The sequence below is a fragment of the Bipolaris maydis genome (genome assembly GCF_028858645.1).
Source record: "Bipolaris maydis strain C4 unplaced genomic scaffold PSV08scaffold_4, whole genome shotgun sequence".
NCBI classification, from domain to species: domain Eukaryota; kingdom Fungi; phylum Ascomycota; class Dothideomycetes; order Pleosporales; family Pleosporaceae; genus Bipolaris; species Bipolaris maydis.
Genome location: NW_027093860.1, coordinates 1272322 through 1297211, shown reverse-complemented (window position 1 = coordinate 1297211; position 24890 = coordinate 1272322). Strand labels below are relative to the sequence as shown.

At 51.1% G+C, this 24890-nt stretch overlaps 5 protein-coding genes across 5 annotated transcripts; all 5 read right to left on the bottom strand.

Moving 5' to 3' along the window:
* Positions 1 to 1858: 1858 nt before the first annotated feature.
* Positions 1859 to 2774, bottom strand: PSV08DRAFT_360751 (uncharacterized protein). Its single transcript, XM_014224066.1, has 3 exons — positions 2625 to 2774; positions 2518 to 2572; positions 1859 to 2454 (listed from the first exon to the last, which is right to left on the bottom strand). The coding sequence occupies exon 3, from the start codon at positions 2426 to 2428 to the stop codon at positions 2093 to 2095; it is 336 nt and encodes a 111-aa protein (XP_014079541.1). The 5' UTR covers positions 2429 to 2454; positions 2518 to 2572; positions 2625 to 2774; the 3' UTR covers positions 1859 to 2092.
* An 8209-nt stretch (positions 2775 to 10983) lies between these two features.
* PSV08DRAFT_360750 (uncharacterized protein) lies at positions 10984 to 11638 on the bottom strand (the record flags this gene model as incomplete). The annotated part of the gene is made up of 2 exons (XM_014224063.1): positions 10984 to 11179; positions 11249 to 11638. The coding sequence occupies one exon, from the start codon at positions 11636 to 11638 to the stop codon at positions 11282 to 11284; it is 357 nt and encodes a 118-aa protein (XP_014079538.1). The 3' UTR covers positions 10984 to 11179; positions 11249 to 11281.
* A 1111-nt stretch (positions 11639 to 12749) lies between these two features.
* Positions 12750 to 13658, bottom strand: PSV08DRAFT_349626 (uncharacterized protein; the record flags this gene model as incomplete). The annotated part of the gene is made up of 1 exon (XM_014224062.1): positions 12750 to 13658. One exon carries the CDS (start codon positions 13656 to 13658, stop codon positions 12750 to 12752), a length of 909 nt encoding a protein of 302 aa, XP_014079537.1.
* A 684-nt stretch (positions 13659 to 14342) lies between these two features.
* PSV08DRAFT_283194 (NADP-dependent oxidoreductase domain-containing protein) lies at positions 14343 to 15531 on the bottom strand. Its single transcript, XM_014224061.2, has 3 exons — positions 15473 to 15531; positions 14809 to 15409; positions 14343 to 14752 (listed from the first exon to the last, which is right to left on the bottom strand). Exons 1-3 carry the CDS (start codon positions 15517 to 15519, stop codon positions 14414 to 14416), a joined length of 987 nt encoding a protein of 328 aa, XP_014079536.1. The 5' UTR covers positions 15520 to 15531; the 3' UTR covers positions 14343 to 14413.
* Positions 15532 to 16420: 889 nt separating this feature from the next.
* PSV08DRAFT_408578 (KAP95, Karyopherin beta) lies at positions 16421 to 24680 on the bottom strand (the record flags this gene model as incomplete). Its single annotated transcript, XM_014224059.2, has 5 exons — positions 16421 to 16810; positions 16879 to 20371; positions 21208 to 22089; positions 22270 to 24583; positions 24635 to 24680. 5 exons carry the CDS (start codon positions 24678 to 24680, stop codon positions 16601 to 16603), a joined length of 6945 nt encoding a protein of 2314 aa, XP_014079534.2. The 3' UTR covers positions 16421 to 16600.
* Between the last annotated feature and the right edge of the window lie 210 nt (positions 24681 to 24890).

Below are 24890 nucleotides of genomic sequence, written 5' to 3'. Positions count from 1 at the left end.
GCTGAGGAGGCTTTGAAAATAAGCAGAAAGTTTCTTTGGTCATAGCAAGACTGCATTGAGTCTGAACGCATGGACTCCCGCTTTCTATTTTCATCATGCCACGGCCAGTGCAGAACAACGATTGGGGGCAATAATGGAGATGGCCAGGTAGACATTCAACGGATCGTACACAATGCGTGCGTTGTATATCGCGGATTGGTGCGGGAGTAAGTGTGCGTCCGTTCCGACATGCATATAATTTGCGGGAGCGCTATGGAAGGTAAGATCCACCCGAAAGGGTAAAGTCATCATGCGCAATACTCGTAGTCGCAACGAAACGAGCTGAATTGGTGAGCGCCAAAGAGTACGTACCGCCGGATACATGCGACTTGGATAGTCGCCCGCGTCTTAGATGGAGCGAAATGAGGATGCCACTGAACAGGTTGCCCAGCTCATCTGAATGAGCTGTTCCAGGCTCTGATTGGTTCATCCTGTGCTTTACATGCGTTCCGGCTAAGCATAACTATACTGATTGTAGCCCAATACGTCCATGTTACGGCCTAAAGATGGATAATCCGTCATAGGCCATGTATGAACCATGTCTTGCGGGCCTATTGACAACACGTCGAGTCGATTTATTGGCCATGTTGTCGTGGTATCGCCTTACGCATCCACCCAGCTGCGTCTCTGAACCCAACCAAAAGCTACGGTACACGAGCGACATCCTGTATTATACCACAGGCGCTTAGGTATAGTCGCTGTGTTAGGGCTACGATCACAAGATACTCTTAAGCTGGGGGGCCCGTACCCTTTTCGCACCCCTCTTTCGCGCCATCAAAACCCCATTCTCTTGTGCACACGGATGCACTAGACGGCACTCGAGGAGATATTAGTGGCATAAAATTGGCTATGAAGCCTACGAGTGTACTGGTGAGCATAACTCAGGGACAGCGTGTGAAGGGCGATCGATCGCCCTTCAGGCCACTCAGCGTTCGCCACGTAAGTCGACATTTTCTACCTTTCTTCCTGGCTCTTCCGACTGATATGGCACTCTCAGGACCTCAACTTTCTTCATCAGCATTGTCCATATCGATACCGTTGAACGATCGGAGGATAATCGAGCGCCACATGGACGAAGAATACGTCGCGATACCGCCAAAACCTCGGAGAATCCCCTCAAGACTGAGTTCACGTCAAGCGTGAGGCTATCGATCACACGAGCATACCCTCTCTTGCTTTGTCCCATTCATAACATTACCCCTCTCTTCGACGCACGTCTTCCAATGATCCGGTACGCAAAGACTTACACTAGCAAGGGATAACGGAGTGAGAGAGTCAGCTGCTACGCCTGGTCTCATGGAAGACCACCCGCCGAAGGAGTATAGAGCTAATATATCGGTGGAAAGGTAACGGACTGGTCTCAGCGGAAAGTTTTCGAGATACGCATAATGATGTTGAGGTGGTGAGCTACTTGGTAACATCATGGTAAATGAGCTAGGATCGGCATATCTTCGGCCTAATTCGATCACGCTATCCGCCCCGAATCTAGCGCCATCACGTGCGGACCGAGCTACGAAATTACCCCACCGCTGTCTCCCGACAAAACAACATCCTCATCGTCCGTCCTCCACTCTTTCTATCCCGACGTTATCATTTGGCTTGCTGAATGTCTACAACGCTCCCGTCAAAACTCTATTGCGCATCTCCCAGCAACCGGAAGAAGCGCCGTTCCTTTGCCTGGGCCGTGCGCAACCACCTCTCCACTTCTATTCGCGGCTACGCGACATTCGCGGATTGGATGGCTTCAGCCCCCAATTCATGGCACAGCGGCTACGTTCACAACGACTAAGCATGTGGCCAATCATGAAAGCCAGGAGAAAAAAAGATTGATTGAATTGTCCAATCCTGAGAGGACTCAATGACTGAAAAGAAGCGATTGTAAGAGGTAACGCCCGGTCTTCCATGTGCCGCTCCTCTTCCTTCAATAGCAGCTCTTCCTGCCTCATGTCGACCCCCGAAACGAAAGTTGAACGGGCTCAATTTGAAAGGAAATACCAAGACGTTGTACATGAAACGAAAACTCCCAGACGCCTGCGCCATGTCCACGCCGAGCTCAGTGAATCGCTTGTAGTCTGCGGTTACGCTCGTTGGTTAGCTCACAGATTTCCCCGTCCAGTGCGCGAATCATCTCCATGGATTTCTCAATAGAGGCCGCGAACTTGTGAGCCTCGCGCTGCCATCGGCCGACACGGTCCACCTCAGCGGCTCGGCGGCGCATCTTGGTGTTGATCTTCTCGCAGAGCTTGCAATATGTGCCAGTAGGAACCGTTTGCATGATGAGCTTCATGCCACACGTCTCGCCGATTCGGTACTCTTTGGCGCAGTGCTGTCGGAAATGGCCCCACTTCCAATCGCCACAGACAAAACGGTGCTGGTCGTAGAAGCACATGTTTCAGAGTAGAAGAGCTGTGTCGTCTGGGGTTCGATTATACATTAGCCTTGGTGTTCATGCTTGGACTATAGGTCTCGAGTACGTACGTATTACTCCTTGTTCAAACACTGGACCTGCTTGATAGGACCAGCGATCTCGTACCTGGAATCGGTAAACTCAGGGGTCTTTGACCTCCGGCCTCAAGGGCACATACACTGGATGGTTGGATGATAGAGAGCCTTGAACAACGATGAGCAAGGCTTAGGGGTAGTAGGTGGGTCGGTTGTTGGACTTGATGTCACAAGAGTTGGAAGATGCTCAGAAGATCTCATCAACGACTGGAGGTTGCTGTCGAGTTGAGTGTAGAGCCAGACTGGAAGCAGCAGCATACCGCTATTTATCCTTACGGACGCATACCTCTCGCCGACCTCATGGGCCACACCTAGTACCCGAGACTGTTTCGTTGTCAGACCATAGATCGCTGCCATGGCCTATCCTTCCTTCGACGTGGTTGCACCCCACCTCGTCCCGTCCAACGACATCGCTACGATTCACAAATCCCTTTCATTCTGACGCTAAAACAATGCGGAGACGGGCTGCAATGGAACCCTAGGCCGTGCCGGCGTTTCCAGCTGCAGAGAGTTATCACATCTGCTAGGGGATCAACGTGTCGTGGCTTCACGAACCACGTAACCTTTGAGTTCCGGATGTGAAAATCCCTCATCTTCCTTGTCGAATTGCCTTAGCGAGCGCTCCAGGATGTTGTGGTATGTCGTTTTCGAGCATTCCGGGCCTCTCATGCTATGGGAGATGGAGCATTTCTGAACCGAGTTGTGGTCACGTGCTACGTGGTTCATGCCGAGTCACCGTCCGCTCTGGATATTCTTTCCTGGGAGTAACAAGCGATTGGCCAATGGTGTCCGTTGAGATACCAACAGCGGACGCCAAAGGAGGAAAGTACGCCAACGAACCCTGAGAGCCCTGGGCACCCCTTCTCCGTTACGAGCTACGGTCAGCCGTTGCCAGATGCATTGGCCAACATATGGAGCACATGTATCAGCGGTGCTCTCAATTGGGCATTTGTCCGCCCTCGAGATTGCTAACATGAAGCATACCCGTGAAATTTCGGGCGTTTACCGGCTCGTTACGCTCGATATTCTGCCCCTCAAGCTGTTGTATGTGACCAAGCTAATCAATCTGTGTAGCATCACTCAGCTTCACCGATGGCGCTCTCTTGCCTCTCACGCCCACTAAAGATTGTTATTCGCCTCTCGTTGCCAGTCCGCGACTGCCGGCCTCTACACGACGGACCCAAGCTGCTCTCGGCCAGTCACCTTATCTCCACTTGCTGCAGTACTACATGTTAGACATTACGTCCGGTAATCCATCATTGCCACTTGCATGGAACACTAGCAACCTCCGCATGCATATTGCCTTGCATGGACTGGGCCCTCTATTCAGCTGATCTCTATCTCCACTCAACGGCTGGCGTTTACCGTGGCCGGCCCAGTGTTGACTAACTAGGCCCTGCACGCTGACAGGCATGCCTCACTCAGATAACAGGATGGCGTGAAGTTTATGCGGAACCTAGCCCCCCATCGCATGTCGAAGCAATCACCTGGACTCCCTGGGCAGACACTAGAACCGGCCAAAGCCTGCCCCATCGGAGATCCTCTGACGTGGCGAGCGGTATGTGGTTGATCGGGGAGGAGGCTATATCCCTGAAATTCATGTCACCATCTGTCATAGGTTTGATGAACGCATCGGCGTTGGCTCGCCTACCTTTCCACGCATAATCAGCATGGAATGCTTGCCTCTGGCGGCCTATGAAGAAGGCTCTATGATTCCGACCTTCTTACCGGTGAAGCCGTAAAGAGGAGATTCCAGGTGTGAGCATTTTTCTGCACTCCATGCGGTGGCAACATGATGCAGCATGTTTCCGTCAATCATCCCAACCAGTCTGCCTCGTTGTCAGATGAGGCAACAAGTCCACATTGCCGAACCAATTGCTTGCACAGAGATAGATTGAAGTGTACGGCCATTATTTTTTTACTCGAATTGAAGACTAGAGATCCATGGCTCGTCTGCAGTAAAGTGAGTGTATAACAGCGGCTGCCAAAAGCTGAGGTGGTGTTGTGGTGCCGTCCGACCTAAGGACGGCCCTCGTGTCATGCACGGAGCCACACCAACCACCACAACAAACATGAGAGCTGCGGCCATTGCTGCGACCGTAGGTAGCTTTACAAATAGCTGCGCAAACAATTGACCCATTGACCAACTTAGCTTGTTTTGGCGTCTCTGACGCGGTGATGTGAGTTTTCATCATTCTGACCGCAGATGAGGCTTGTGTTGCCGTCCTCGAAGGAGTGCAAATGCGAGTGATTATGAATTGACGTTGAAACTTGCTACACGGCACTCCGCACACGCTTGCTGTCATGTGAGGGCAAAGCAATGCTGGGTATTGCGTGGGTACATGAACGGCGGAGAGACTAGGAGGAAGGTCGCACGCAATTTTGATCCCGAGACGAGCAAGTGCTGTGCTTGTGTGGGTCAGCGCTGCGGTCGTTGGCGTCTTCGGTGCATGGGAGGACCAGGTTGCATGTTTGCGGATTGGCGGGTGCCACTGACAGTGGGTCGAATCGGCCTCGCCAGCCTGGGTGCATGTCCCCGCTCGATGAGTGAGATGGTTGGCTGGCGCACATGAGGGGAACTACATACACGTCCATCGAGGCACCGAGTGCTCTCGACGGCGGTGAAGAAGGACTAGATCAAGCCAGCAAGTGCAGATATCAGACACAGGGCGCTATAGGGGTTGCAAAGACTTCACAGGCACGACCTTATCTACGGTGGTATGGCCATCAGGACTGGACGTCTCCAAGAGGCAAAAGAGGAGACCCGCCCGTCTTGGTGGCCAATCTGCCCAGTATAGGTGGGACGGTTGGAGTGGCGGCATCTCAGGCTGAAAGCCTTGCTCCGCCTTCGCCTTCGCCTTACCATGGAGGAAGCATGTGCATGCCCGCTGGGAGAAGCTCGCTCGAGCACGGGAAACTGCTACATGCAACCAAGGTCTAGCCGCATATGCACGAATGAGGAGGGATCAGGGTACAAGTCTATGTTCTGGCTGATTCCACGCGTCGTTTCTGGCTAACGAATACACGAGTGGCTTGTCAGACCGATGACGGTGTGCAGCAGTGATCAAAGACAAAGAAGATGGGCCACCAGGCAGATGTGTGTTGTCAATGCGAGGGCTGCCGAGGCCATGTGTGTATTGCATGAATATAGCAGCCAAAACGGTCTTGGGTCACTGAAGTGGCCGGGACAACAATACGCTGATCCGGAGGAGCAAGGGAACAGCAGGATTTTTCGTGGTCAACCCGAGATATCCCATGCATCTAGTTTAGGCAAAGAGAATACGGCGGAGATGCCATAGTGGCGCCTACATGTCAAGCATACTCCAAACTATGTATCGACAAAGAGGGGCGCGGGTCAGCCTCCGTTGAAGGCTTCGTCTCCAGACGCGGAAATCGCTGCTGGTTTCGGTGCGTGTAGCAAAGTATGAGCTCGGTACGCACTGAGGGCGTCATTGACCATTGAGCCTAGGAAAATGGCACCAAAGCGTATCGAGCCTGAACGTGGTCTAGCGGACTCTTGTGCTGTTTCGAGCCGTCCACATGCACGAGATGACTACTATACACCCAGCGCCACCAGCCTTACCACTGGCATGCTGTGGGAAAGTATCAATCAAATCACTGGGCGCCGTACCGCCCCTCCAATTGGTGTAACACATTGTAATAACAAAACCATGTCCCATTTATTGGATCGCAACACCTGTTAGTCGCAGAGTCCAGCAGTCGAATGAGCGGTGACGAGCGAGTATTAGTAGTTAGAAGGACCGATACCACATGCATGGTAAGCGTATTACCCTTAGATCAGCAAAGTGGAGAGCGACGAGACAAGAGCAACATCAAAGTCTTGGACTCGTTCTATTGCACGGCAGAAGTCGACGACATGGTCAGCGCGAACCGCAACTTCAGAATGGCCGACATGGCGGCCCAGCGCTAGACGAAACCTTGGAGTGTTGAGAAGCGCCCACCAGCCCCCGGGGCAGCCCTTTTCCCTGGTCAAGACGGTACTAAAGGTGAAACCAAGGGAAGGCAGAAGAGAGATGAAAAATCTCCGCCTTGTAGAACTCAAAAAAAAACGGCGTCATTAGCTCGGAACAAAGTCCGCACTTAGGACACTTGTGGGTGCAGCTACGTGCGTCATTAGCTTGCATGTCGAACATTCTTAAGCGAGACAAGAGCGGACGTCTCTAGCCCGAGAACCGGCCGCAAGCATGATGACACTTGCGTAGAATCACTGTCCTTGCCGGATCATAAAAGCCATTGCCAGCCGTGAGTTTGTCGGAAGATAGCGGCGAGGCTTGCCGGGAAGGGCGGCCTAGTATCGTATGTTGTAGACAAGTGAACATGTTCAATTGGTCGGATTGATGCTACTAATATACAAACAGGACGTACGCGGAATGTCACTTCGGCAACAAGATCCCGCGTATACGCGTCTTGGGTACAGTATTCTGGACGTTCCCCCGTTGAAGCTATACGACCGGCTGATCATCATACTTGCTTTGCTACCAGAGGTGAAAACTGGGCCAGCGAAAAGAATCTTTTGCATGAAAAGAAAGTTTCAATGTTTAGTGGATCCTAGTATTATTAAAACGTTATTGTGTCAATGGCCAAGCGGACCCTGACTAAGTCTTTTATAGCATTTCCGACGTTATCCTGATGAGGCTACATTGCATTGCTCTCGTGGTAAACAGAATGCTCAGGCAGATATTACACATGGAGTACATGTCATTCAAGTGACATATCCTTCCCCAATGGGGGCTGTACCAGTCGTTATCTCGCGAATAATTGCCGCGATAGCAGATCTGATAGTATGTTCGAGCGCCAAGCTGCTTTGCTCGAGCATTGTGCAGGGATCCCACGACCACTCTGCGAACAAAGAACATGGGCGCAGGAAAAACTGGCGAGGGTAGCTTGCGTATGTGCCTATCAGGAAATTTCTCTCCCTGTTTTGTGGGCGTATTGTATGCACATACATATGTACGTTGGCTAAGGTTTCCCCTCCGCGATTGGCAGTCTTATCCGAACCAGCCTTCCCCAACTACCATCCCATGTCTTGGGGATTGCAATCACACCAGCCGGTTTGTTTTTGTTTTGGCGCTATATATACTGTCGTATAACAGGCTACTGCAAAGCCCAGACTCCCGCCGCCCAATGCTCGCATGGACATGGTATCTGCGCAAATTGACCGCGTGACGGATCAAAACCAAAGTCTTTATATCGAACCAGCTCGTACGGTATGTTGAAGTATCCGATCCCGCTCTAGGATGTAATCATCGCCGATTGATTCTCTAATTTACATCTGTTCCCGAGAGGCCTCGATGAATATATCATTAGTGGGTGACACAAAATTGTGAAAACACACATTCGAATGGGTGAATGAGCAAGCATATCGTCAACGGATCAATTATCGCAATCTTGCAAAGTTCTCTGGTCTTGTTTAAAACAATAGTTGTTTCGAATAATAGGTTCCTCTGGTCTACGACATTCAACTGGCGGATTCATACGTTGCTTCAAGATATCGTGATAGGGTACTTATCCACCGGGAGAAACCACGGCCGGCGGATTATTGCACTGGTACGGATGACTAAAGATGCAGTTTAAGTTCGAGAAGGAGATCTATGTACCTTGGTTCTCTTGACATTGCAAAAGCCAAATATTACATAGGATACGGACACTTGATCGAATCGCTACCCATGACTCGAGGCTGAAGGAATATTTATGATCCGTCCCGAGTGGTAAACCAGACCCCGACATCACCATTACTGAACACAAGACTTCCGTACTCAAAGTTTATGAACAGCACTGCTACAACGCCAACACCTGAGATCCGGCATGTGCACTCCTATTCAACGCAATACCTTGATTCGACGGCAAGTTTGAGCCTCTTGTTCTCAGCTCTCGAGCTTGGCTCCCTGCGCTAAAACCCAATTTGAGAAATTGGTCGTTCACATATGTCGAGAGCGGCTAGTGGCTAGTACTATCGTCAGCACGGGATCGAGGTTTAGTGCTCAAAACAGGACGTGAAGTGTGAACAATCTTCACCATGAGCCCCTTTAATTTCTGCGAGATGTATCCACGACGATCGAATTTCCTGTGGACAAATCAAAATGAAATTAGAGGGCATCTCCCAACTCCACAATGAGGGACGTACACAAGTTATGCATATGCATGCAACTTGTTGGTATTTTGGCGGCTCGATTCCATTGGTCCACCTCAGCCGCAAACAACCGTTTCTGGACCATTCCGTTGGCAATCAACTCACTTTAGGCTTGAATTCATATTCCTGACCATAGGAGATGATTTACTTGGATACAATACCTTTGAAATAGTCCTAGCAACGACCTGATCTGTTGACCACTGGCAAAGCATCGGGATTGTAGGTTGTGTTTTCCATTGCTTTCGAGATTTTTTCTCTGGTCCAGTAACTCACGAAATAAGAGATAAGTAGTTTTCATCCAGCAACAATTCATAGAGCAGGCGCATGACCACTACGACACCCGCATGTGAGGATGTCCAATCGCATGGAGAATTCGTGCTGAATTGAACTAAACCTAATGTCCAGCAGAGTCAAAGTGTCAGATTCTCGTACTGATTACTGACAAGAGATGATAGTAACACAAACGATATACATGTACAGTGAATACATCCTTCAAACTAACGACATGGGTCATTTGACCTCTGCTCTAATGTTGAAAACCATTTCAACGATCAACTCCGGTACTAACATATTGTCGGCCGGTCTCCTGACCCTCCATGCTCACCCATGCCTAGAATGAATTCCTCAGCGTTCACATGGTAAAGCAACATATCTTGGTTGCCCTTGCGAGGCTACCGAAACCATCGAATTCACATTGAAGAACTTCAAGGGAGGCCAGATCAACAGCGTCAGTTGTGACGAAGCCTACAAACAAGGATCATTTTAGTACTTCCGTCATACGCTAAGATCAACCAGGATTCAGATACATGTGGAAAAGATGGCTTTGATTTATCGGCACTATCTCCCCTGTGGAGACTTTTGAGCGTAGCATAATGCAATGCTCATGAAGGGAAAAAGTTTTGTACTTGTGGAATCTTCATTTGCCAATTAAGGACGGCTGTTTCGCCGGTGGAGTGACTCTCAGAATGAAGACTACTTGTCCAAATGCTAAGAACGATATAGGGAATTTGTAAGAGTACAAGGGCTTGAGATAAACTCCTTCGGCAGGACCGGAGGCCTGGAATGGCAGAAAAGAGAGTGCAGTCTTGACTACTTGTTTTTTGGAGGGGAATAACTCTTTCAACGAGACCTTCGTCTACTGACAGCTTTTCCAAATAGGCTGGTCCAACGTGTTCATGGAATCGTGTAAACAAGAAACAAGAGCATGTAATCAAGGACGTCGAATGCATCTGCCCTCAACTCGAATCAGCAGTCTTGCTCCCGTCGAAATCATGCGAGTCGTCCAGAGAAAATCGTAAGCAACAAGGCCTTCCTAAGCACCAATCTAGCCAATTATAGCTCATCGTCTTTCGACCTCTAACTCCATTGACGCTTCAATACCCATGCACCTCCTGCATTGATGAGCAACATCTATTTCAAATTCCCTCTTCAAGTTCCTTCGTTTCGCATATGCTATACCCCAAAACGACTACTTCTAATCTGAGGTATAGCCATGTACATTTAGGTAAACATACGTTTTAGAACTTACATGTGCTCTCAAGGCATCGCTGATAAGCCCAATTTACACAAAGCTAATCCACAGCAACGTATCGCTATGCCAAACCCCTCCGACTCAAGAGAAATACGAGCCACTAATCCCTTTTCTCAGCCTAAGGCCCATCTACCACCCTGTTTCCATTCGCATACGTTTTATCGTACGAGTTGCTCGCTCGGATTTCTGTTACACGGTGTCAGGATAATAATTATTTCGCGATCCTTTTTATGAACGATGTTAGTAACGTTCTCCCTAGTATATTGATACGAATCGTCTCAACTCACACAATTAGTAAATTCATCCTTTCTACAAAAAAAAACAAGAACAGATATGCCTAGGACATTAAGCAAGCAATCAAAAGCTTTCACAACTCACACAATGTCCAAGTCCAACGATCAACGATTCACACAACGTTTGTTCACGAGTCCCGCATGCAAGCTAAACCAGCTTAGCTGCATAAAAAGCAAAATACACTCTCACAAAGTTCCATCCTCACACACCAGCTACACGGGATGTTCTCGTACGAGCATGGTATTCATCTACACTAACCGTTCACCCCAGCCAACTAGCCAAGCCCAAGTGAGGCGGGGGAGGTCCGAAGCCCTACAAATGCGCGCCAATTTCCGCCATCTTCCGCTTCATCCCAGAAGAGACGTCGTTGCGAAGTCGGCGCAGATACACCGCAACACTTCCATCGAGGTCGAAGCGCTGATCCCGTGATCGCCATGGTCACGGTACAGTAACCCCCGCGCTTTTTGCACCTCAGCAATGCGCCTTTGCGCCCTCGACCACGGCAACTGCGAGCCGTACAAGTTATTCCGACTGTAACTCTCTGCAGCGACATTTGGTCGAGTAGAAAAAAAAACCCCCCAAAAAGCGCCATAAACCCCTCCTCCTTCCAGTGACCTCTGTGACGCCAATACGGGGGCCTTTCAATCTCATAAACACCACACCTACACCAAACCCGTCAGCTCCACTTTCCCCATGCCCCTCCCAAAGGAAAAAAAAACATATAGACATACCTTCCATAGACTCTCCTCTTTTTTCTTCTCTCTTCAAACAGGCATCCTATGCCTCTTACTCAACCTCCTCCTCGCGCGACTCTCCTTGCGCCCCGCCAACTGCTCACGCGGCAAGTCGGCAAACTCGCTCCCCAGCCCAACAACCGCCTCGCTCTCAGCCACACTCGCCCCGTCCCTCAACGCGCGCCGCTCCTCCTGCCCCGTCTCGCCTTCTCCCTCGTAAAAAACCCCGCCTAACCGCCAGTTGGACGCTGAGGACTCGTACAGTGCATTTGTTGATGGCCGCACGAGTACGCGGCGGGAGCGCTGGAGGTGGCTTACGTCTGTGTGGGGAGGGGCGTCGCGCCGGAAGAGGTGGTCTGGGAAGATGCGTTTGAGGAAGCGGGGCATCTTTTTTTTTCCTTCAGGGATATATGGGTAGGCGTATGTATAGGTGAATATATATATGTGGGTGTGTTATTTGTTGTTGTGTTATTGTACGCCGTTGCGCGGGGGGCGGGTGGTAGTGGTGGTGGGGAAAGTAATGCAGGTAAAAGATTGGTTCGGGTGCGGGTGCGGCGGTGCGCAATGAACGGTAGTTCCGCAAGATGGAGTTTGTACGTATGTGTGTATGTAGGTAGTAAACGTACGTCGTACGTAAAACGTAGCTGCAGGAATATACAGAAAAAGGCCAAAAGAGGTCTATGCAGGGACTAGTCTTTTTCAGCCCTTTTCGATATGTCTTTGTTTTGTTTCGGGGGAGAGCAAAGGGCAAGCTTATCTAGGGTCTCGTGCGAATTAATTGATTGGGGTGGCGAGGGGGAGGCGGGGGCATGCGGGCGGTGATGGTGGGGGGAAGCAGCGGACTATGCGAAACGGTAGGGAAACAAGGAGGCTGATTGGCTGGTATAAATGGGGTTTCGCAATCTGATGTGCGGGTACGGCTGAAGAGTCCGTCTTTGTGGTGTCCCAATGTACGCGTCAATTCTGGATCTGGAATTTTAGCTGAGGGCGTTGAGGGCTCGCGCGGCAGCTAACGAAAAGGTGTGAGCCAGTCGTTGCTGTTTGGCCATGATGCGTGCATTCATTCATCACGCCCCGGATTGGACACTATCCGGTGAAGCCGTTGGTCTGCCAAGTGCATTGGTCGAATATCTAAATCTCAATACCCATTATCACCACATGACCCGTGTGAGCAGCTATGTACCCGTGACGCATCTGGAACATGCTCTCTTAACCTTGGACCGCCCCAGTGAGCAGCCCGGCTCCAGAACTTGATCTCCATCAATATCGCTCACCGCTGATACCAACTCCTAGTGCCCGAATCGCCATGTGTGTTCCAAAACACCAATGCACCGTCTCTATTCCCATCCATCTCCGCACCGTCATTATTCACAAGCTTGAAGATTGTTAAGCACAATGTCTCCCATCCATGACCTCCTTCTTGTACTTGCCATGCATGCCTCACATAAGAAACCCCCCCACCCTCGCAACCAGCCCCACCCATATATCCTCTTTCTCATTACTCACGCCCATTACGCACTCTCTCCATCGACTTGCAAAAAGCACAATCACGACAATGGACTTGTCGAATACGTACCGTTGTATCAATTGGCGCAACCGGCCCAGACTGCATCTCTTGAGTACCATCGTTCCCAACGTGCTGTGCCCATTTCAGAATCCCGCTCCACCGCATAATTTGATATTCCGTTTGTGGTTCATGGGTCCCGTCGCTGGACGGTTCATCACGAACAAGTGGTTCAGATGTCGCGACAATGGTAGTGTCGCCAGGCGAGACCACTACTACCGGAGATGATGGTGGTGAGTCTTGAGCTTCTGCCTCAATAGGTTTGACGAGGATAGCGGTCGAGATCTGCGGCGTCGCGATAGGCGTTGAAGCGGGACTCGGCGCCGAGTCTGCTTTGATGATGGCGGGTTCCTTAGTGACTCCTTGGGTGTATCGGTTGCTTGCAATGTGCGCCCATGTGGTACCCTGTGTAGCTGTACTAGACAGTTTGACTGGAGCCGGGTACAAAGGCGAGAAGTTTGTGGTGACTTCCTTTGGCGGAACTTCCTCGTCAGGCTGCTCGGCTTCGTATCCTTCCTCCTGCTCAACATCCCATGGTGTACTGTTGTTTCCGTGATCTCTGATATAGCGGATCGAACGTCGCTGCTCATACATTTCCACTTTGATGATGGCGCTGCCTAGACACCTCCCATCTGTCTCACGTTGGGCACGCGCTGCGTCGCCCGTGGTCCGGAAGCCAACGACAATTGTTGTGATACTGCTCCCTTTGTAGATGTTTTTGTAACTTACCGGGCGGTAGGGAGAGAACAACTCAGCAACCTGATCGTCGTCGACGTAGCTCGGGACGTTCTTAACGAAGATGAGGCGTTCATTTGACACTCTGGTACCAGGGAGTAAAGTCATGGCAGTAATTGAGTGGTTGAATTTGGTTTTGTAGCGGATTTGTGGGAGCAATATCCAGATGAACTAACTTTTATCTGAGTAGAGATATAGGCGTGAGTGAAAGTTGATCGGAGGCAGTCTTGGTCCCAAAAGTCTTTGTCTACCAAAGGCGGAGGTGAAGCGGAATTAATCACATGCAATCAGCGCTCACTCGCCCGCCAAGCATGAGGAAAAGGAAATTCCAATACAAACGTAATGTAATTTGCCTCATTGGTGCGTTTGCACTGACAGGAAGGTGCACTCACCAAGGGTAGTATGAGATCATTCAAGAGGCGCCAAGGTGAAGCCTTCCCAAGGTACGCTGTGAGAACACGTGCACCTGAGTCATTCACGATATATGAACATCACTCCAAGTAACTTGAGTCGTGAATCAAAGCGATCCTGCAGGATATGGCATCGACGCAATTGTGTGTGATGATGATACGTACGCTACGATGAGCTTAAAGCCGTTAGTTACACCTTCACCTTGGTGCTATGTGATATCACCCTTCACTCACAGGCAACATTTGCCAGTACTAGGGCAATCTCCAATCTTGGTCGTCAAATCAGAAACGAGTTACAGATTCCCTGAGCGTCTTGGAAACTTACTGGTAGGTTGGTATATGAACAGGGATAGGGCGAGCCCACGCATGAGATAAAATCAATTTATGTAATCAAACATTATACATTGACACCATCAAGAAATCATTATATTTTTGTTCCAAATGATGAGACATCTAGACAATGACCTTGTGTGGTGCCTCCTTCTCTTCAGGCTCGTCGAAGATGTTGACGGGCCATCTGGGCTTATTGGCAATATAAGGAATGTTGAATCGTCTTCGCTCCTTCTTTCCAATCTCCTCGACCTTCTGGAAATCCTCCTCGGACAGTTCAACCTCCTTGAAGTTCTCTTGGATGCGCGAGGCGGTAACCGACTTGGGAATGACAGAGTGACCGCCCACCTGAGCCCAGGCGAGAATAACTTGTGCAGGGGTAGCGCCAATTCGGCTGGCAACTTCCTTGATGGTATCGTGCTGAACGAGAAGAGGAACACCGAGCATGTTGTTACCGAATGCCTGGAACTTGGGTTAGTGCTGTTCGAATGATAAGCTCGAGGGAAAACATTTCTTACCGAGTACTCGGTGACATGAATGTTCTTCTCCTTGCAGTACTGGATGAGTTCTGGCTGGAGGAGACGTGGGTGGCGCTCGATCTGGTTGGCAGCGGGAGTTACACCAGTACCGTCAATCAAAGCCTGGATGTGCTCCTTGGTGTGGTTGGAGACACCGACCGCGCGGGCCTTCTCCTTAGGCAGCTGTGTCATAGCCTTCCATGTGTCGACAATTGAAACTTCATCCAACATCTTGACGTCCTCGCCCTCCAGGGGGAAGAGGTTGCTGTGCACATCTGACCGCTCGTCAAAGGCAACGGGGAAGTGGACAAGGTAGAGGTCAAGGTAGTCAAGACCAAGCTCAGCCAGGCAGTCGTCTAGAGCTGCAGGTACATCCTGAGGACGGTGCTGAGAGTTCCAGAGCTTCGATGTGATGAAGACATCCTCGCGCTTGAGGCCAGGGACCTCGCCACCAAAAGCCTTCTTGAGGGCTTGTGCAATCTCCTTTTGGTTGCCATAGACCTTGGCGAGATCCAGATGACGGTAGCCAACCTTGAGGGCCTCAAGAACGGCAGCGCCAACCTGACCGGGCTCAGCTTGCCACGTACCAAAGCCCAATTGCCTGGGCAAAACAGTAATCAGTAAACGTCATCATATGTACGTAGTGTGTTATTGAGGTACTCACGGGATGGTAGCGCCAGTGTTGAGAGTAACCTTCCTTCCGAGAGACATATTTGCAATCAATGTGAATTGGGTATCTTGGGGAAAAAGTAAAGGAATCTGTGACGACCTTAAGTGCGGGTGTTGGGAGCTATTAAAGGGTAGTCTGGGGAAAAAGTTGTCGGAGGTGGGGTGGAGGGGTCGGAGACGTCACCGAGCCTCAGGTCGGCGGCATATCCAAGTCTAGCAGTCTCTCCGCACGTAGGCTTTCTCCGAGATCCACTCAAGCTTGCATCATGTGGTGCTGAGACTGCGTGGCATGGCTAGATGCTGGATCTGAGAAGGCACAATCTCTTTGCGGGCCATGTGGCTAGCGAGATGCGTTCCTGAGATTGGTGGAACAATGGCGGCCAACACGAAACCTCATGGCCATTCCCAGCAATTTCGTCAAAACACCAGTTGCCCTCGCCAGCCACACCGGATAAATTTGACGGGAACCTAATCGAATTGGAGCTGGGATACATTATTTGATGGAACAGGCCTCCATCACAGTTCTACGATCTTGGGAGCTGCATGTGATATGTATTACATAAGCAGCTGATTCTTCTGTCCTTTTCACGTAAGCTACAGCGATGCTATTATTTGGGAGTACAACTACAGTCTACGTAGTAGAATACAACAGCCAGCTCATTCAAAGCTCATACAAGTCATCGTTGTTGTTGTTGTTGTTGTTGTCACGATTAGAGCCAAGGTTGGGGGAGCCACCTCGTACCAGCAAACTAAACGACTCCATTTCTTCTATGCTTGGAAAAGAATGAAGACCTGCGCGAGTCGTTGTCGACATGGTCCTGGTATAAGACGAAAGATTTGGGTCGACAACCGTCCCAAATGCAGATGCAACAGCAGCAGACACAGATGTAGCTGGAAATTGTGGAGCTGGTGCTGAAGGATCTGCTGCATCAGACACTGTCAGTGAGGGTGCTCTGTCCCTCTGCTCATGATCATCTCGAACCCCGCCCAAGCACAACCAAAATCCTTCGCCAAAACCCATCCATAACTCCAGAAGACGCAGATAAGTAAGTTTACATTTCTTGCTGACTAGATCCTTGATCCTAGTCCCAGTTCGACCGATAGCACGGTACGAGACAGACTCCTAGTCATCGCTGTCGTATTCTTCGTCGTCGGCCAGTAATGCAGGGTACTGCCGACGTCGGAGGTCTTGCTCGAGGCCGCCTTCAGATTCGGGATCGACGTAGCCCTTGCCTCCTACAAGTGAAAGAAGGACGGGAAGTAGAACAAGAGCGTGAGTAGAAGCCCAAAGTACGAGAGCGACCCATACGCGGAAGTAGTAGATTTCGAAGATCTAGCAAATCATGTCAGTTCGCGCGCACAGAATACTGATATAAGAGAGACAAAACGAATAGCACATACCTTGCTCCTAGTGAAAGCCAACACTCCTACTCCTAGAATCTTCGTGATGGTAATTCCGCTGACCACACTGCTCGCTACATTGACCATGGCCGTCCAAGCACGGGCATCACGGCCCCGGAAACGGTGTCTGGGTGCCCGCTCCATAGTTGCACGACTTGGGAAGGTAAATGCTCGAGCGATATGTGCCGTGAATTCGACACTGATACCCACACAAATGATGAGGTTGACCAGTGAGACGGCATTGAGCGAAACACCAAGAACAGCCATAGACCCAATAATGGCGGAGACCGTCATACCAACTACCAGTGTCACAACCAGTGCGGTGACGATGGAGCCAAGCATGATGGTTGTGATGAGAAGCACTGCCGCTAGAGCAGATCCAATCAGAGCACCAGCCAGGCGAACAATAGATACGTACTGGTCGAAGAATATGTAAAACTTCGAGTATGGGAAAACCTCGGCTTCGACGTCCTTTGATATCTCTTTGGAGATGCGGCGCGCTGCCGTGTATGCAGAAATGAAGTCTTTCTGGGAGCGCAGAGGGGTATGTGAAGTACGGAAATGGGAAGCGGGGATAGTCAAATGCTTGGAGTCAATGACCAGAGCATCCGAGTATGCGGCTTTTCCGCCGATAGGACAGTCTTCAGTGGTTGGAGCCTCGATCCACTTTTCCAAGTACTTGATAAACTCCTCGCCTTCAGGCATACCATAAAGAGTCATATTCCAGGGTGGCTGGCGACCTTGGAAACAGGGCTTGCCCTTCTCCACACAGCACTTTTCGTTCTCGGGATTCAACCACAGGAAGAAATCATCAAGCCAGTTCGCGGCAGAGGCTGAAAGATACGAAACTTCGGGGCGCTTGCGCTCTGCTTCGATGATGTTTGCCAGACTGTTTCTGTCGCAAGCAGAGAATCGTCCACAAAGCTCTTTTTGCGGCTTGCGCTCAGTAACGTTGAGCTCCCTTGTGACAAAATAAACCGGAGGACCGACATCAAAGTAGTCGTACAAGTCATTGAAGTATGGGATTAGGTAAGAATCGCTCGGAATAGCGATACGTTGATCCAGACCAAGCTCAACTTGGGGGAACAGAGCAAGACCTGCTGTGAAGATTCCGAAAAATAGCGCGAGAATGCCAATTTTGGTCTTCTTACCTAGAATTGCTGGAGCATATGTCTTGCGGATGAAGCGTTGTAGTGCACCTTCCTCTCCCACTGCAAAACCCATACCGACTGGATCAGCGCGCTTAACGCGGACGCAAGGGAAGCAATCCGCACGATTCGATTCGACACGTTCTTGGTTAAGGGAAAGTACGGCAATGAACATGGTAACCTGGAGAATGGCGTTGATAAAGACAGCTCCTGCGGCATATGCAGCAAAGTTGCGAACAGCAGGCATACCGACAGCACATCCTAGAGCGAACGCGGTTGTCTCAGTAAGAGCGGAAAGTAAAATTGAGGGGCCCATGCGTCCGAGAGCTCGAGAAACCCGCTCCGGAACGGTTCCTTCAGGGTGGCTGATATTAATGCGCTCGAATTCGTGCACAATAAGGAAGATGTTGTCCACACCAACGGCCAAGACCAGGAACGGAATCACCTCTGCTATGATCAAGGTGACCTTGATGCCAGCTGCTGAGAAGAGACCAACCGAGGCAGAAACTGACATGAGTACGATCAGAATACCCACTATGCCCAGCATGAACTTGGACTGTACTAGGGCGTTGGCGGGGTTACGGAGGATAGACTGGACAGTGAGTGTGGTTGAGCCGAGCGCCAATGATGCGTACAAAAACATGATGATGTAGCTGATCACCACGATCTTAGCGTCTGTGTTGGTGCTCTTGTTGAGCTCTTGCTCAAGACTGACTTCAGTATTGAAGCTTAGTCGAAGGCCTCTCTTAGCGGCCTCATCGGACACGAATTTGAGATAATTCTTCATTTCGTTCTCAAAGTCCATTGCACGTTGCTCTTCCGGAGTGCCCTTGGGATGATTCTGTACAACCCAAGTCACCACAAGTGCCTTGGCGTCAAGTACGCTCTCTTCAACACCGCCGAAGAGGAGATGTGAATCGAGTGGCTGCTGGAAAGTGGGGAGACACTGAGATGGGTTGTCGACGCACTGTAGCAGGTCATCCTTCCAACTGCTAGGTACGACGTTGGCGAAATCACCTTGGAAGTAACCGGTAACGGACTGAACAACACAATCATCCCCTACTGGCTTGAAGCAAATCTGATCCAGAGTAACACCATGCTCGGCAGACTTGAGACGCTGAATCTGGTTCTCAACACCGAACCACCAGTCAAGTGTTTCATAGCTGAGAACGGGACCAGGACTGTCGAGTGTGTCGTTGACGAGGAAGGCTTGCTCAGCGCGAAAGAAGGGCCCAAACTTCTCGTCGAAAAAGGCCTTCTCCTGAGCAGCAGCGGAATCTGGTGAGACCCACAAATTTACAGGATCGGTTTCGATCTTGAACTGCAGCCAGCCCAAGCTCATGAGAGCTACTACTATGACGCTGGTGATGATAGTGATGGCTGGGAAACGAGCGCAAATGTATCCAAGACGGCTGAACATGCGATCGCACCAGGTGTTGACAAAGTAGTGCTTGGTGGGGCGATCTAGCATGCCAACATTGTGTACTATATCGCCTTCGTCCTCATCGTCGCTGGGGCTCGTGTCTTGCAAAAGACGCATTCGTTCAGTCTTATGTCTCGAATGTTTCTGATATGCGACGTGGCCAGCCACGGCGATACATAAGAGTCCAATGAAGCAGGAATAGATGATGATGACAGCAAAAGATAGGCAGGGAAGCAGGCCGACGTGGCATTGCTCTCCTTCTTGGACAGCTGGAAGCTCAGTGCAAGATGTGCCACAGTCCAGGCAGGCACAACGGTACTTCTCATCCTCAGTATCACAGGGATAGGCGCGCTTGCTCATCGCGGTCATGCCAGGAAAAAGTTCTTGAGATGGTCGTGGGAAGTTAATCTGGAAAGGCGAGCCCAGGAACTTCTTGTCACCCAGAAATTTCAGAAACTGGGTAAAGTTCTTTGCGCCACCACCGATGAAGTCCATAGCCTTGCCATTTGTCGCACCAAACTTGACGTCCTTGCAGCTGTCGTAGAAGGTTGACGCGTACTTGTCCGCGATTAAGTTGTCCAATTCCGTTACTAAGTATTTGTCACTCTTGGGCTCCGTTCCGGTGATATTGACGAAGGTCGACTGGTCAGGGGAACATGTAAATGTGCAGAACAGGTTGTAGAAGTTTTCCTTGCAGGCAGGGCAAGCGTTGATGATGGGGGTAGCGCGGTCGAGGTTCGTTTTGAGGGCGTCAAGCTGATCTTCGTCGCAGCAAATGTCTGAATCAGACCACTGCGTGCCACAAATGTCTACAAGTTTCTTGCGTACGTCGTCGTCGGGTGTTTTCGCTAGACCGTTGTCTGGGCAAGGCAGTTCCGAGCCAAAGAAGCCCTGCTTTCCGCATTGCCCTCTCATTGCGCATCTTCCTTTCTCATGTCTTGTTGTGAGGTCTGGGCCAGCGAGAGCAGATCCAGCAAGGATGGAAAGTAGGCCGACTGTCATCGCCTTCCATCCTGGTGTATGTCGTTGCCTCATGATGACGCTTCGCGCCTGTGCGCCTCCTCGGTCCAGATGGACAAAGTACTTCGAGGACGACAGCACGGCTAAATCTCGTAATATGTGCGCAAGCTCGGTGAAACAAGTGCAAGCTGGTGATGGGTTTGGTCGTGTATGGGTAAGGCGCGCTGGTGAGGCAGATGTAGCTCTGTGAAGCTCCGCGGCTCCGGCAAGATGCGAGCGGCGGTGATGCGGAGCTCTGTCGACCTAGCGAGCGGATAGTCAGATGATAACAAGTTGATTCAATACTAAAAACGCAGCAGACGCTGGAGAAGAAGATAGTGGGCCGGTTGTTGTTGGGGAGGGGGAAGAAATGATGGTACGCTGAGGCATGAGCGCGAAGCTAAACACTGTCTGGGGTGCGTCATGAACGTCACTGCCCCAGGCGCTTGGCTGGAACGCGCAACGCCGCCCAGGAACAAGAGTGATCCGCAATCGTGATCATGCGCGCCAGCCACCACCCACGCTAAACCCGTCGTCATGTGACATATCGCTTTGCTTTGCTTTTCTGGCCTTGCATTCACATTGCGCACTGTTTGGACACTGGCGTAAAAGAAAGCACTTAATCAATCTAGGATAAATTCATACTACATAGCGTCATGTTCTATCGTGTCATGGCCCCGAATGCCGTTCCATGTCCAATTCATCAGTGGTGTCTTTCGACGGGTATCCCTTCTCCTCTTTCAACACGAAACTTTTTACTTGCGCAGGTACTGCACGAGCTCAACAAGCTGCGAGCGTGTCTCATCCTCCAGCTGCTCCTCAGGAGGGCTAAGTACCTTCTCAAAGATGGGCATTAACTGCGGAGTGAGCTGCTGGACAGTGGGCTCGTTTTGCTGGTACAGCTTGACGATCATGCCGAATACTGGCTTGTTCTCCTCGTAATCCTCGCGAAGAGGGAGGAGCTGCACCAACCGAGGAAGAACCTCCGCAATGGGCAGCTTGCCGGGGTGCTTGCTGATAAAACGGCTAACACAGCCTGCTGTGTTGTCGAGCAGACGGGCCTGATCCTGTGCACCGAGCAGAGGCTCAAGTTTGGAGAAAATGCTAGACAACGACTTGAGAATCTCGTCATCGTTGGTCGTCATCTCGCACAACAGACCCATGCCATAGACGGCGTTGGACTTGGTCTCGGGATCCTCATCCGACAAACGGTGGAGAAGCAGCTTGAGTAGGCCTGTGGTGTAGGGTGTGCAGGCAGCACCCATGTTACCAACGCACTCAGCAATAGTGCCAACAGCAGCGCTTCGCTCCGTCGAATCTTGACTGCTGGCATACTTGACAATGGGCTTCTCAAACATCTTCCAAAGCTCGGCAAACTGCGATCCAAGGGCAACGGACAAGCACGTTACAGCCTCCAACGCTGTCTCGATGACGAGCCAGTCGTACTCTGAGGATTCGTCAAGGATGTCCTCATCAGCATCGTCACCGAGATCTTGCTGGCAAGGATGACGTTTGGTGATAACAGCAAGGAGGTGCTGGCACATGTCAGGTACCACTGTGCCATTTTCGGTGAGCAACACTGCAGGTCCGCACAGCTTGAGGGTTGCTGCGACGTCACGGTTGATGTCGGTGACAGTGCCACTGGGTTGAGTTAGCGATATTCTCAAAAATAGACTAAAAAAACCAATCGATGTAAAAGTTGCTCAGAAGTAGAATCGCTTTCACCTCAAGTGCACTTTGTGCATCGGAGTGAGCTGGGATTAACGAATAGTGTGTCATCTTTGCAAAAAAAAAAGATGTGAGGAAATGGAGATTACATACCGATCCATTTCATCTTGCCAGACAGTCATGGTTGCAGTCATAACGAGGTTAGCCAGCTTGCGGAGCTCCTCTGGTGGTTCGACAGCGAGAGGAAGACCAGGCTTCCACTTTGCCATACCATCGCCCTCGGCCATACCAAAGAGGCAGGCGTATGTTCGCCACAGAGTACCAAGCGCAGCCTTGCGGATACCCTCATACGGGTGGTCTACAAGCTCAAGCAGCTTGGTGACAGTGGCCTCCATGTAGGGAATGTATTCACGGCGAGTGTGAGTAATAATGTCACCATAAACTTCAGCAGCAATCTCCTTTTCCATGGCAACGGCGCTGATGCCCTCAAGGTCATCCCAGTCATCATCGGAATCGTCGTCATCCATTGCAGCCTCGTTAAGATCGCTACCATCATCACTGGGTGCAGCAACCTTGATCTTGCGGCCTTGAATGACAACTTCAGATCCGGCCAAGTCGGCAGCCTCCTCCCCAAGCTCGACATCGAGACCAGTTTCTTCCTGGTCAAGGCAGTCCTGGAGTCCCTTGACAGCGCCTGGGAGGTATTTGGCGAATTGTTCTTCGTAGACCTTGGCCATGGTACTCCAGAGGATGTAGCTGGTCTCTCTGAGGCGGGGGTGGTCGAGATGCAGGGCCTCTTCGGAAGCCTCCATCAGTGGCAGGACAAAAGGCTCGAATGGCCCTGGGCCAACAGCAGAGGCCATTTTGCCCATCGAATCGCAGGTGACGCCACGAAGGTCAAGTTCGTCTTGGCTGTTCTTGATTCTTACGTATGGGGACAGTTCATTCATGGTCTGTTCGAAGAAGGGAATGAACGCCTTCTCAGCGGCAGAGGCGATGGAGCCAACGGCACCAATGGCAGCACTCTTGACCTTGAGGTCCTCGTGATGGAAGAGCTTGCTGAAACGAGGTACCAATTCAGGCACGTATGTAGCAGCATCCTCAGGCTCCAGGCCCTCGATGAGGGAGTCAATAGCGTGACAGCTACCGCGGATAATTGAGAGGCTGCGGTCATCTTCTGTGCCCTGCAAGTTGCTAGCGGCAAGATCAAAATTCTTGATCATGGCGGGAATGAGGCGGGCATGCTCTTTGCCAACATCCTCGGCAAGGTCGTCAGCCAAGCGCGCAACACCATTGAGAGCAGCAGCCCGGACCTTGAGCTCAGGGTCTTCAAGCAAGTGAAGGACCATGGGCAAGATCTCGTGAAGCTGAGTGGCAATGAAGTCAGGTGCGCCCTCGACACACATGCCCAGAGCCAGAATACCAGCTTGGCGGTAGTCAGGGTTCTGCGATTGGAAGTATTGGCCGAGGTTCTTGAGCAGAGGAATGACTACTTGGCTTGGAGGCAGGCTGGAAGCGAGGATGTCGAGAAGGCCAAGAGCCGAACGGGCAGGAGTTACGTCTTCGTCCTCACTTGACAGATCGCCCAGCTCGGTGACGATGTGCAGAGCCTTGAGGGTCAGCTCTTCTCCAATCCTGAGACCCTGGATCTTGAGCCTCCTGTAACGGACGCATTGCATGAGGAAGGCAAGAGCCTGGGAGCGGTAGTCATCCTCGACATTTGTGCTAGAGGCAAGTTCCAGCATGAATTTGACAAGGTCTCCAAAGTGCTTTGCCAATAGCGCAGACTCGCAGCCGAGAAGGGTCTGGAAGACCTCGAATGCCTGCATAGCACGGTCCTCATCACCCTCGTCGACGGTAGCCTTGAGAACGTTGACCATGGCGGGAATGGATGCCTGGAATAGAGCAAGTGCCTTGGGGTCCTCATCGGGCTCCAAGAGCATGGCCAGGCGGCTGAGACCAAGCATGGTGTTGATCCTGACCTCGACACTCTCTGGGTCTTGGATAGTGGAACTGAACAACTTGTACAGATCGGCAGGCTTAGCAGGGAAGGAATCACCCACCGACTCGAGAGTTGTGTAGATGATGTAGGTGCCAACCTCACGTTGTCGGACGTTGGCGCTGGTAGCAGCTTGCTGGAGGTATCCGGGGAGGTCAGCCCACTCGCCATCCTCGAAGTCTATGGCTGCGATAGCAGCGATGACGCGGGCAGCAGAGTGGCGGGTAAGGGCGACATCTTCGTTGAGTGTGAACTGAAAGATCTGGTTGCGAAGGGAAGCCTTTTGGTCAGCGGGGAGGTTTGCCCAGTGCTTTGTCACCAGCTTCCTCGCCTCGACAGCAGCCAATTGGCGCAGCGCAGGCTTGGGATGCGCGCAGAGAATTTGAAGCAGTGCATTGAGAGAGGCAGGAGAGCTGTAGTAGCTCTTGTTCAGGGTGGAAGTAGCGGCCTTGACACGCTCGGTGTTGGCTGGAAAATTGTCAGTTGAGAGCCATGGGCAGGCGGGGCAAGGCTACTTACGCTCCAGGAGGCCCTCGAGGAGCTGGACGAACTGTTGCTCATCCATGGCGGCGCTCTCACAGTGTAAGTATGCAGAAAGCTTGCCTAGGGTGGTCTCTCGCAGAACAGCGCAGACCAATATTGACAGTTGTGGAGGAAGAGCGCTGGGCCGCACATTCTTTGAGGTGGGGATTGGAACTTTTTTTACGCTAGTCTCAGGGTCCAGCAAATTAGGTAAGCCATGCTGGCAGCCAATGACGGCAGTGCGCGGCCGGAG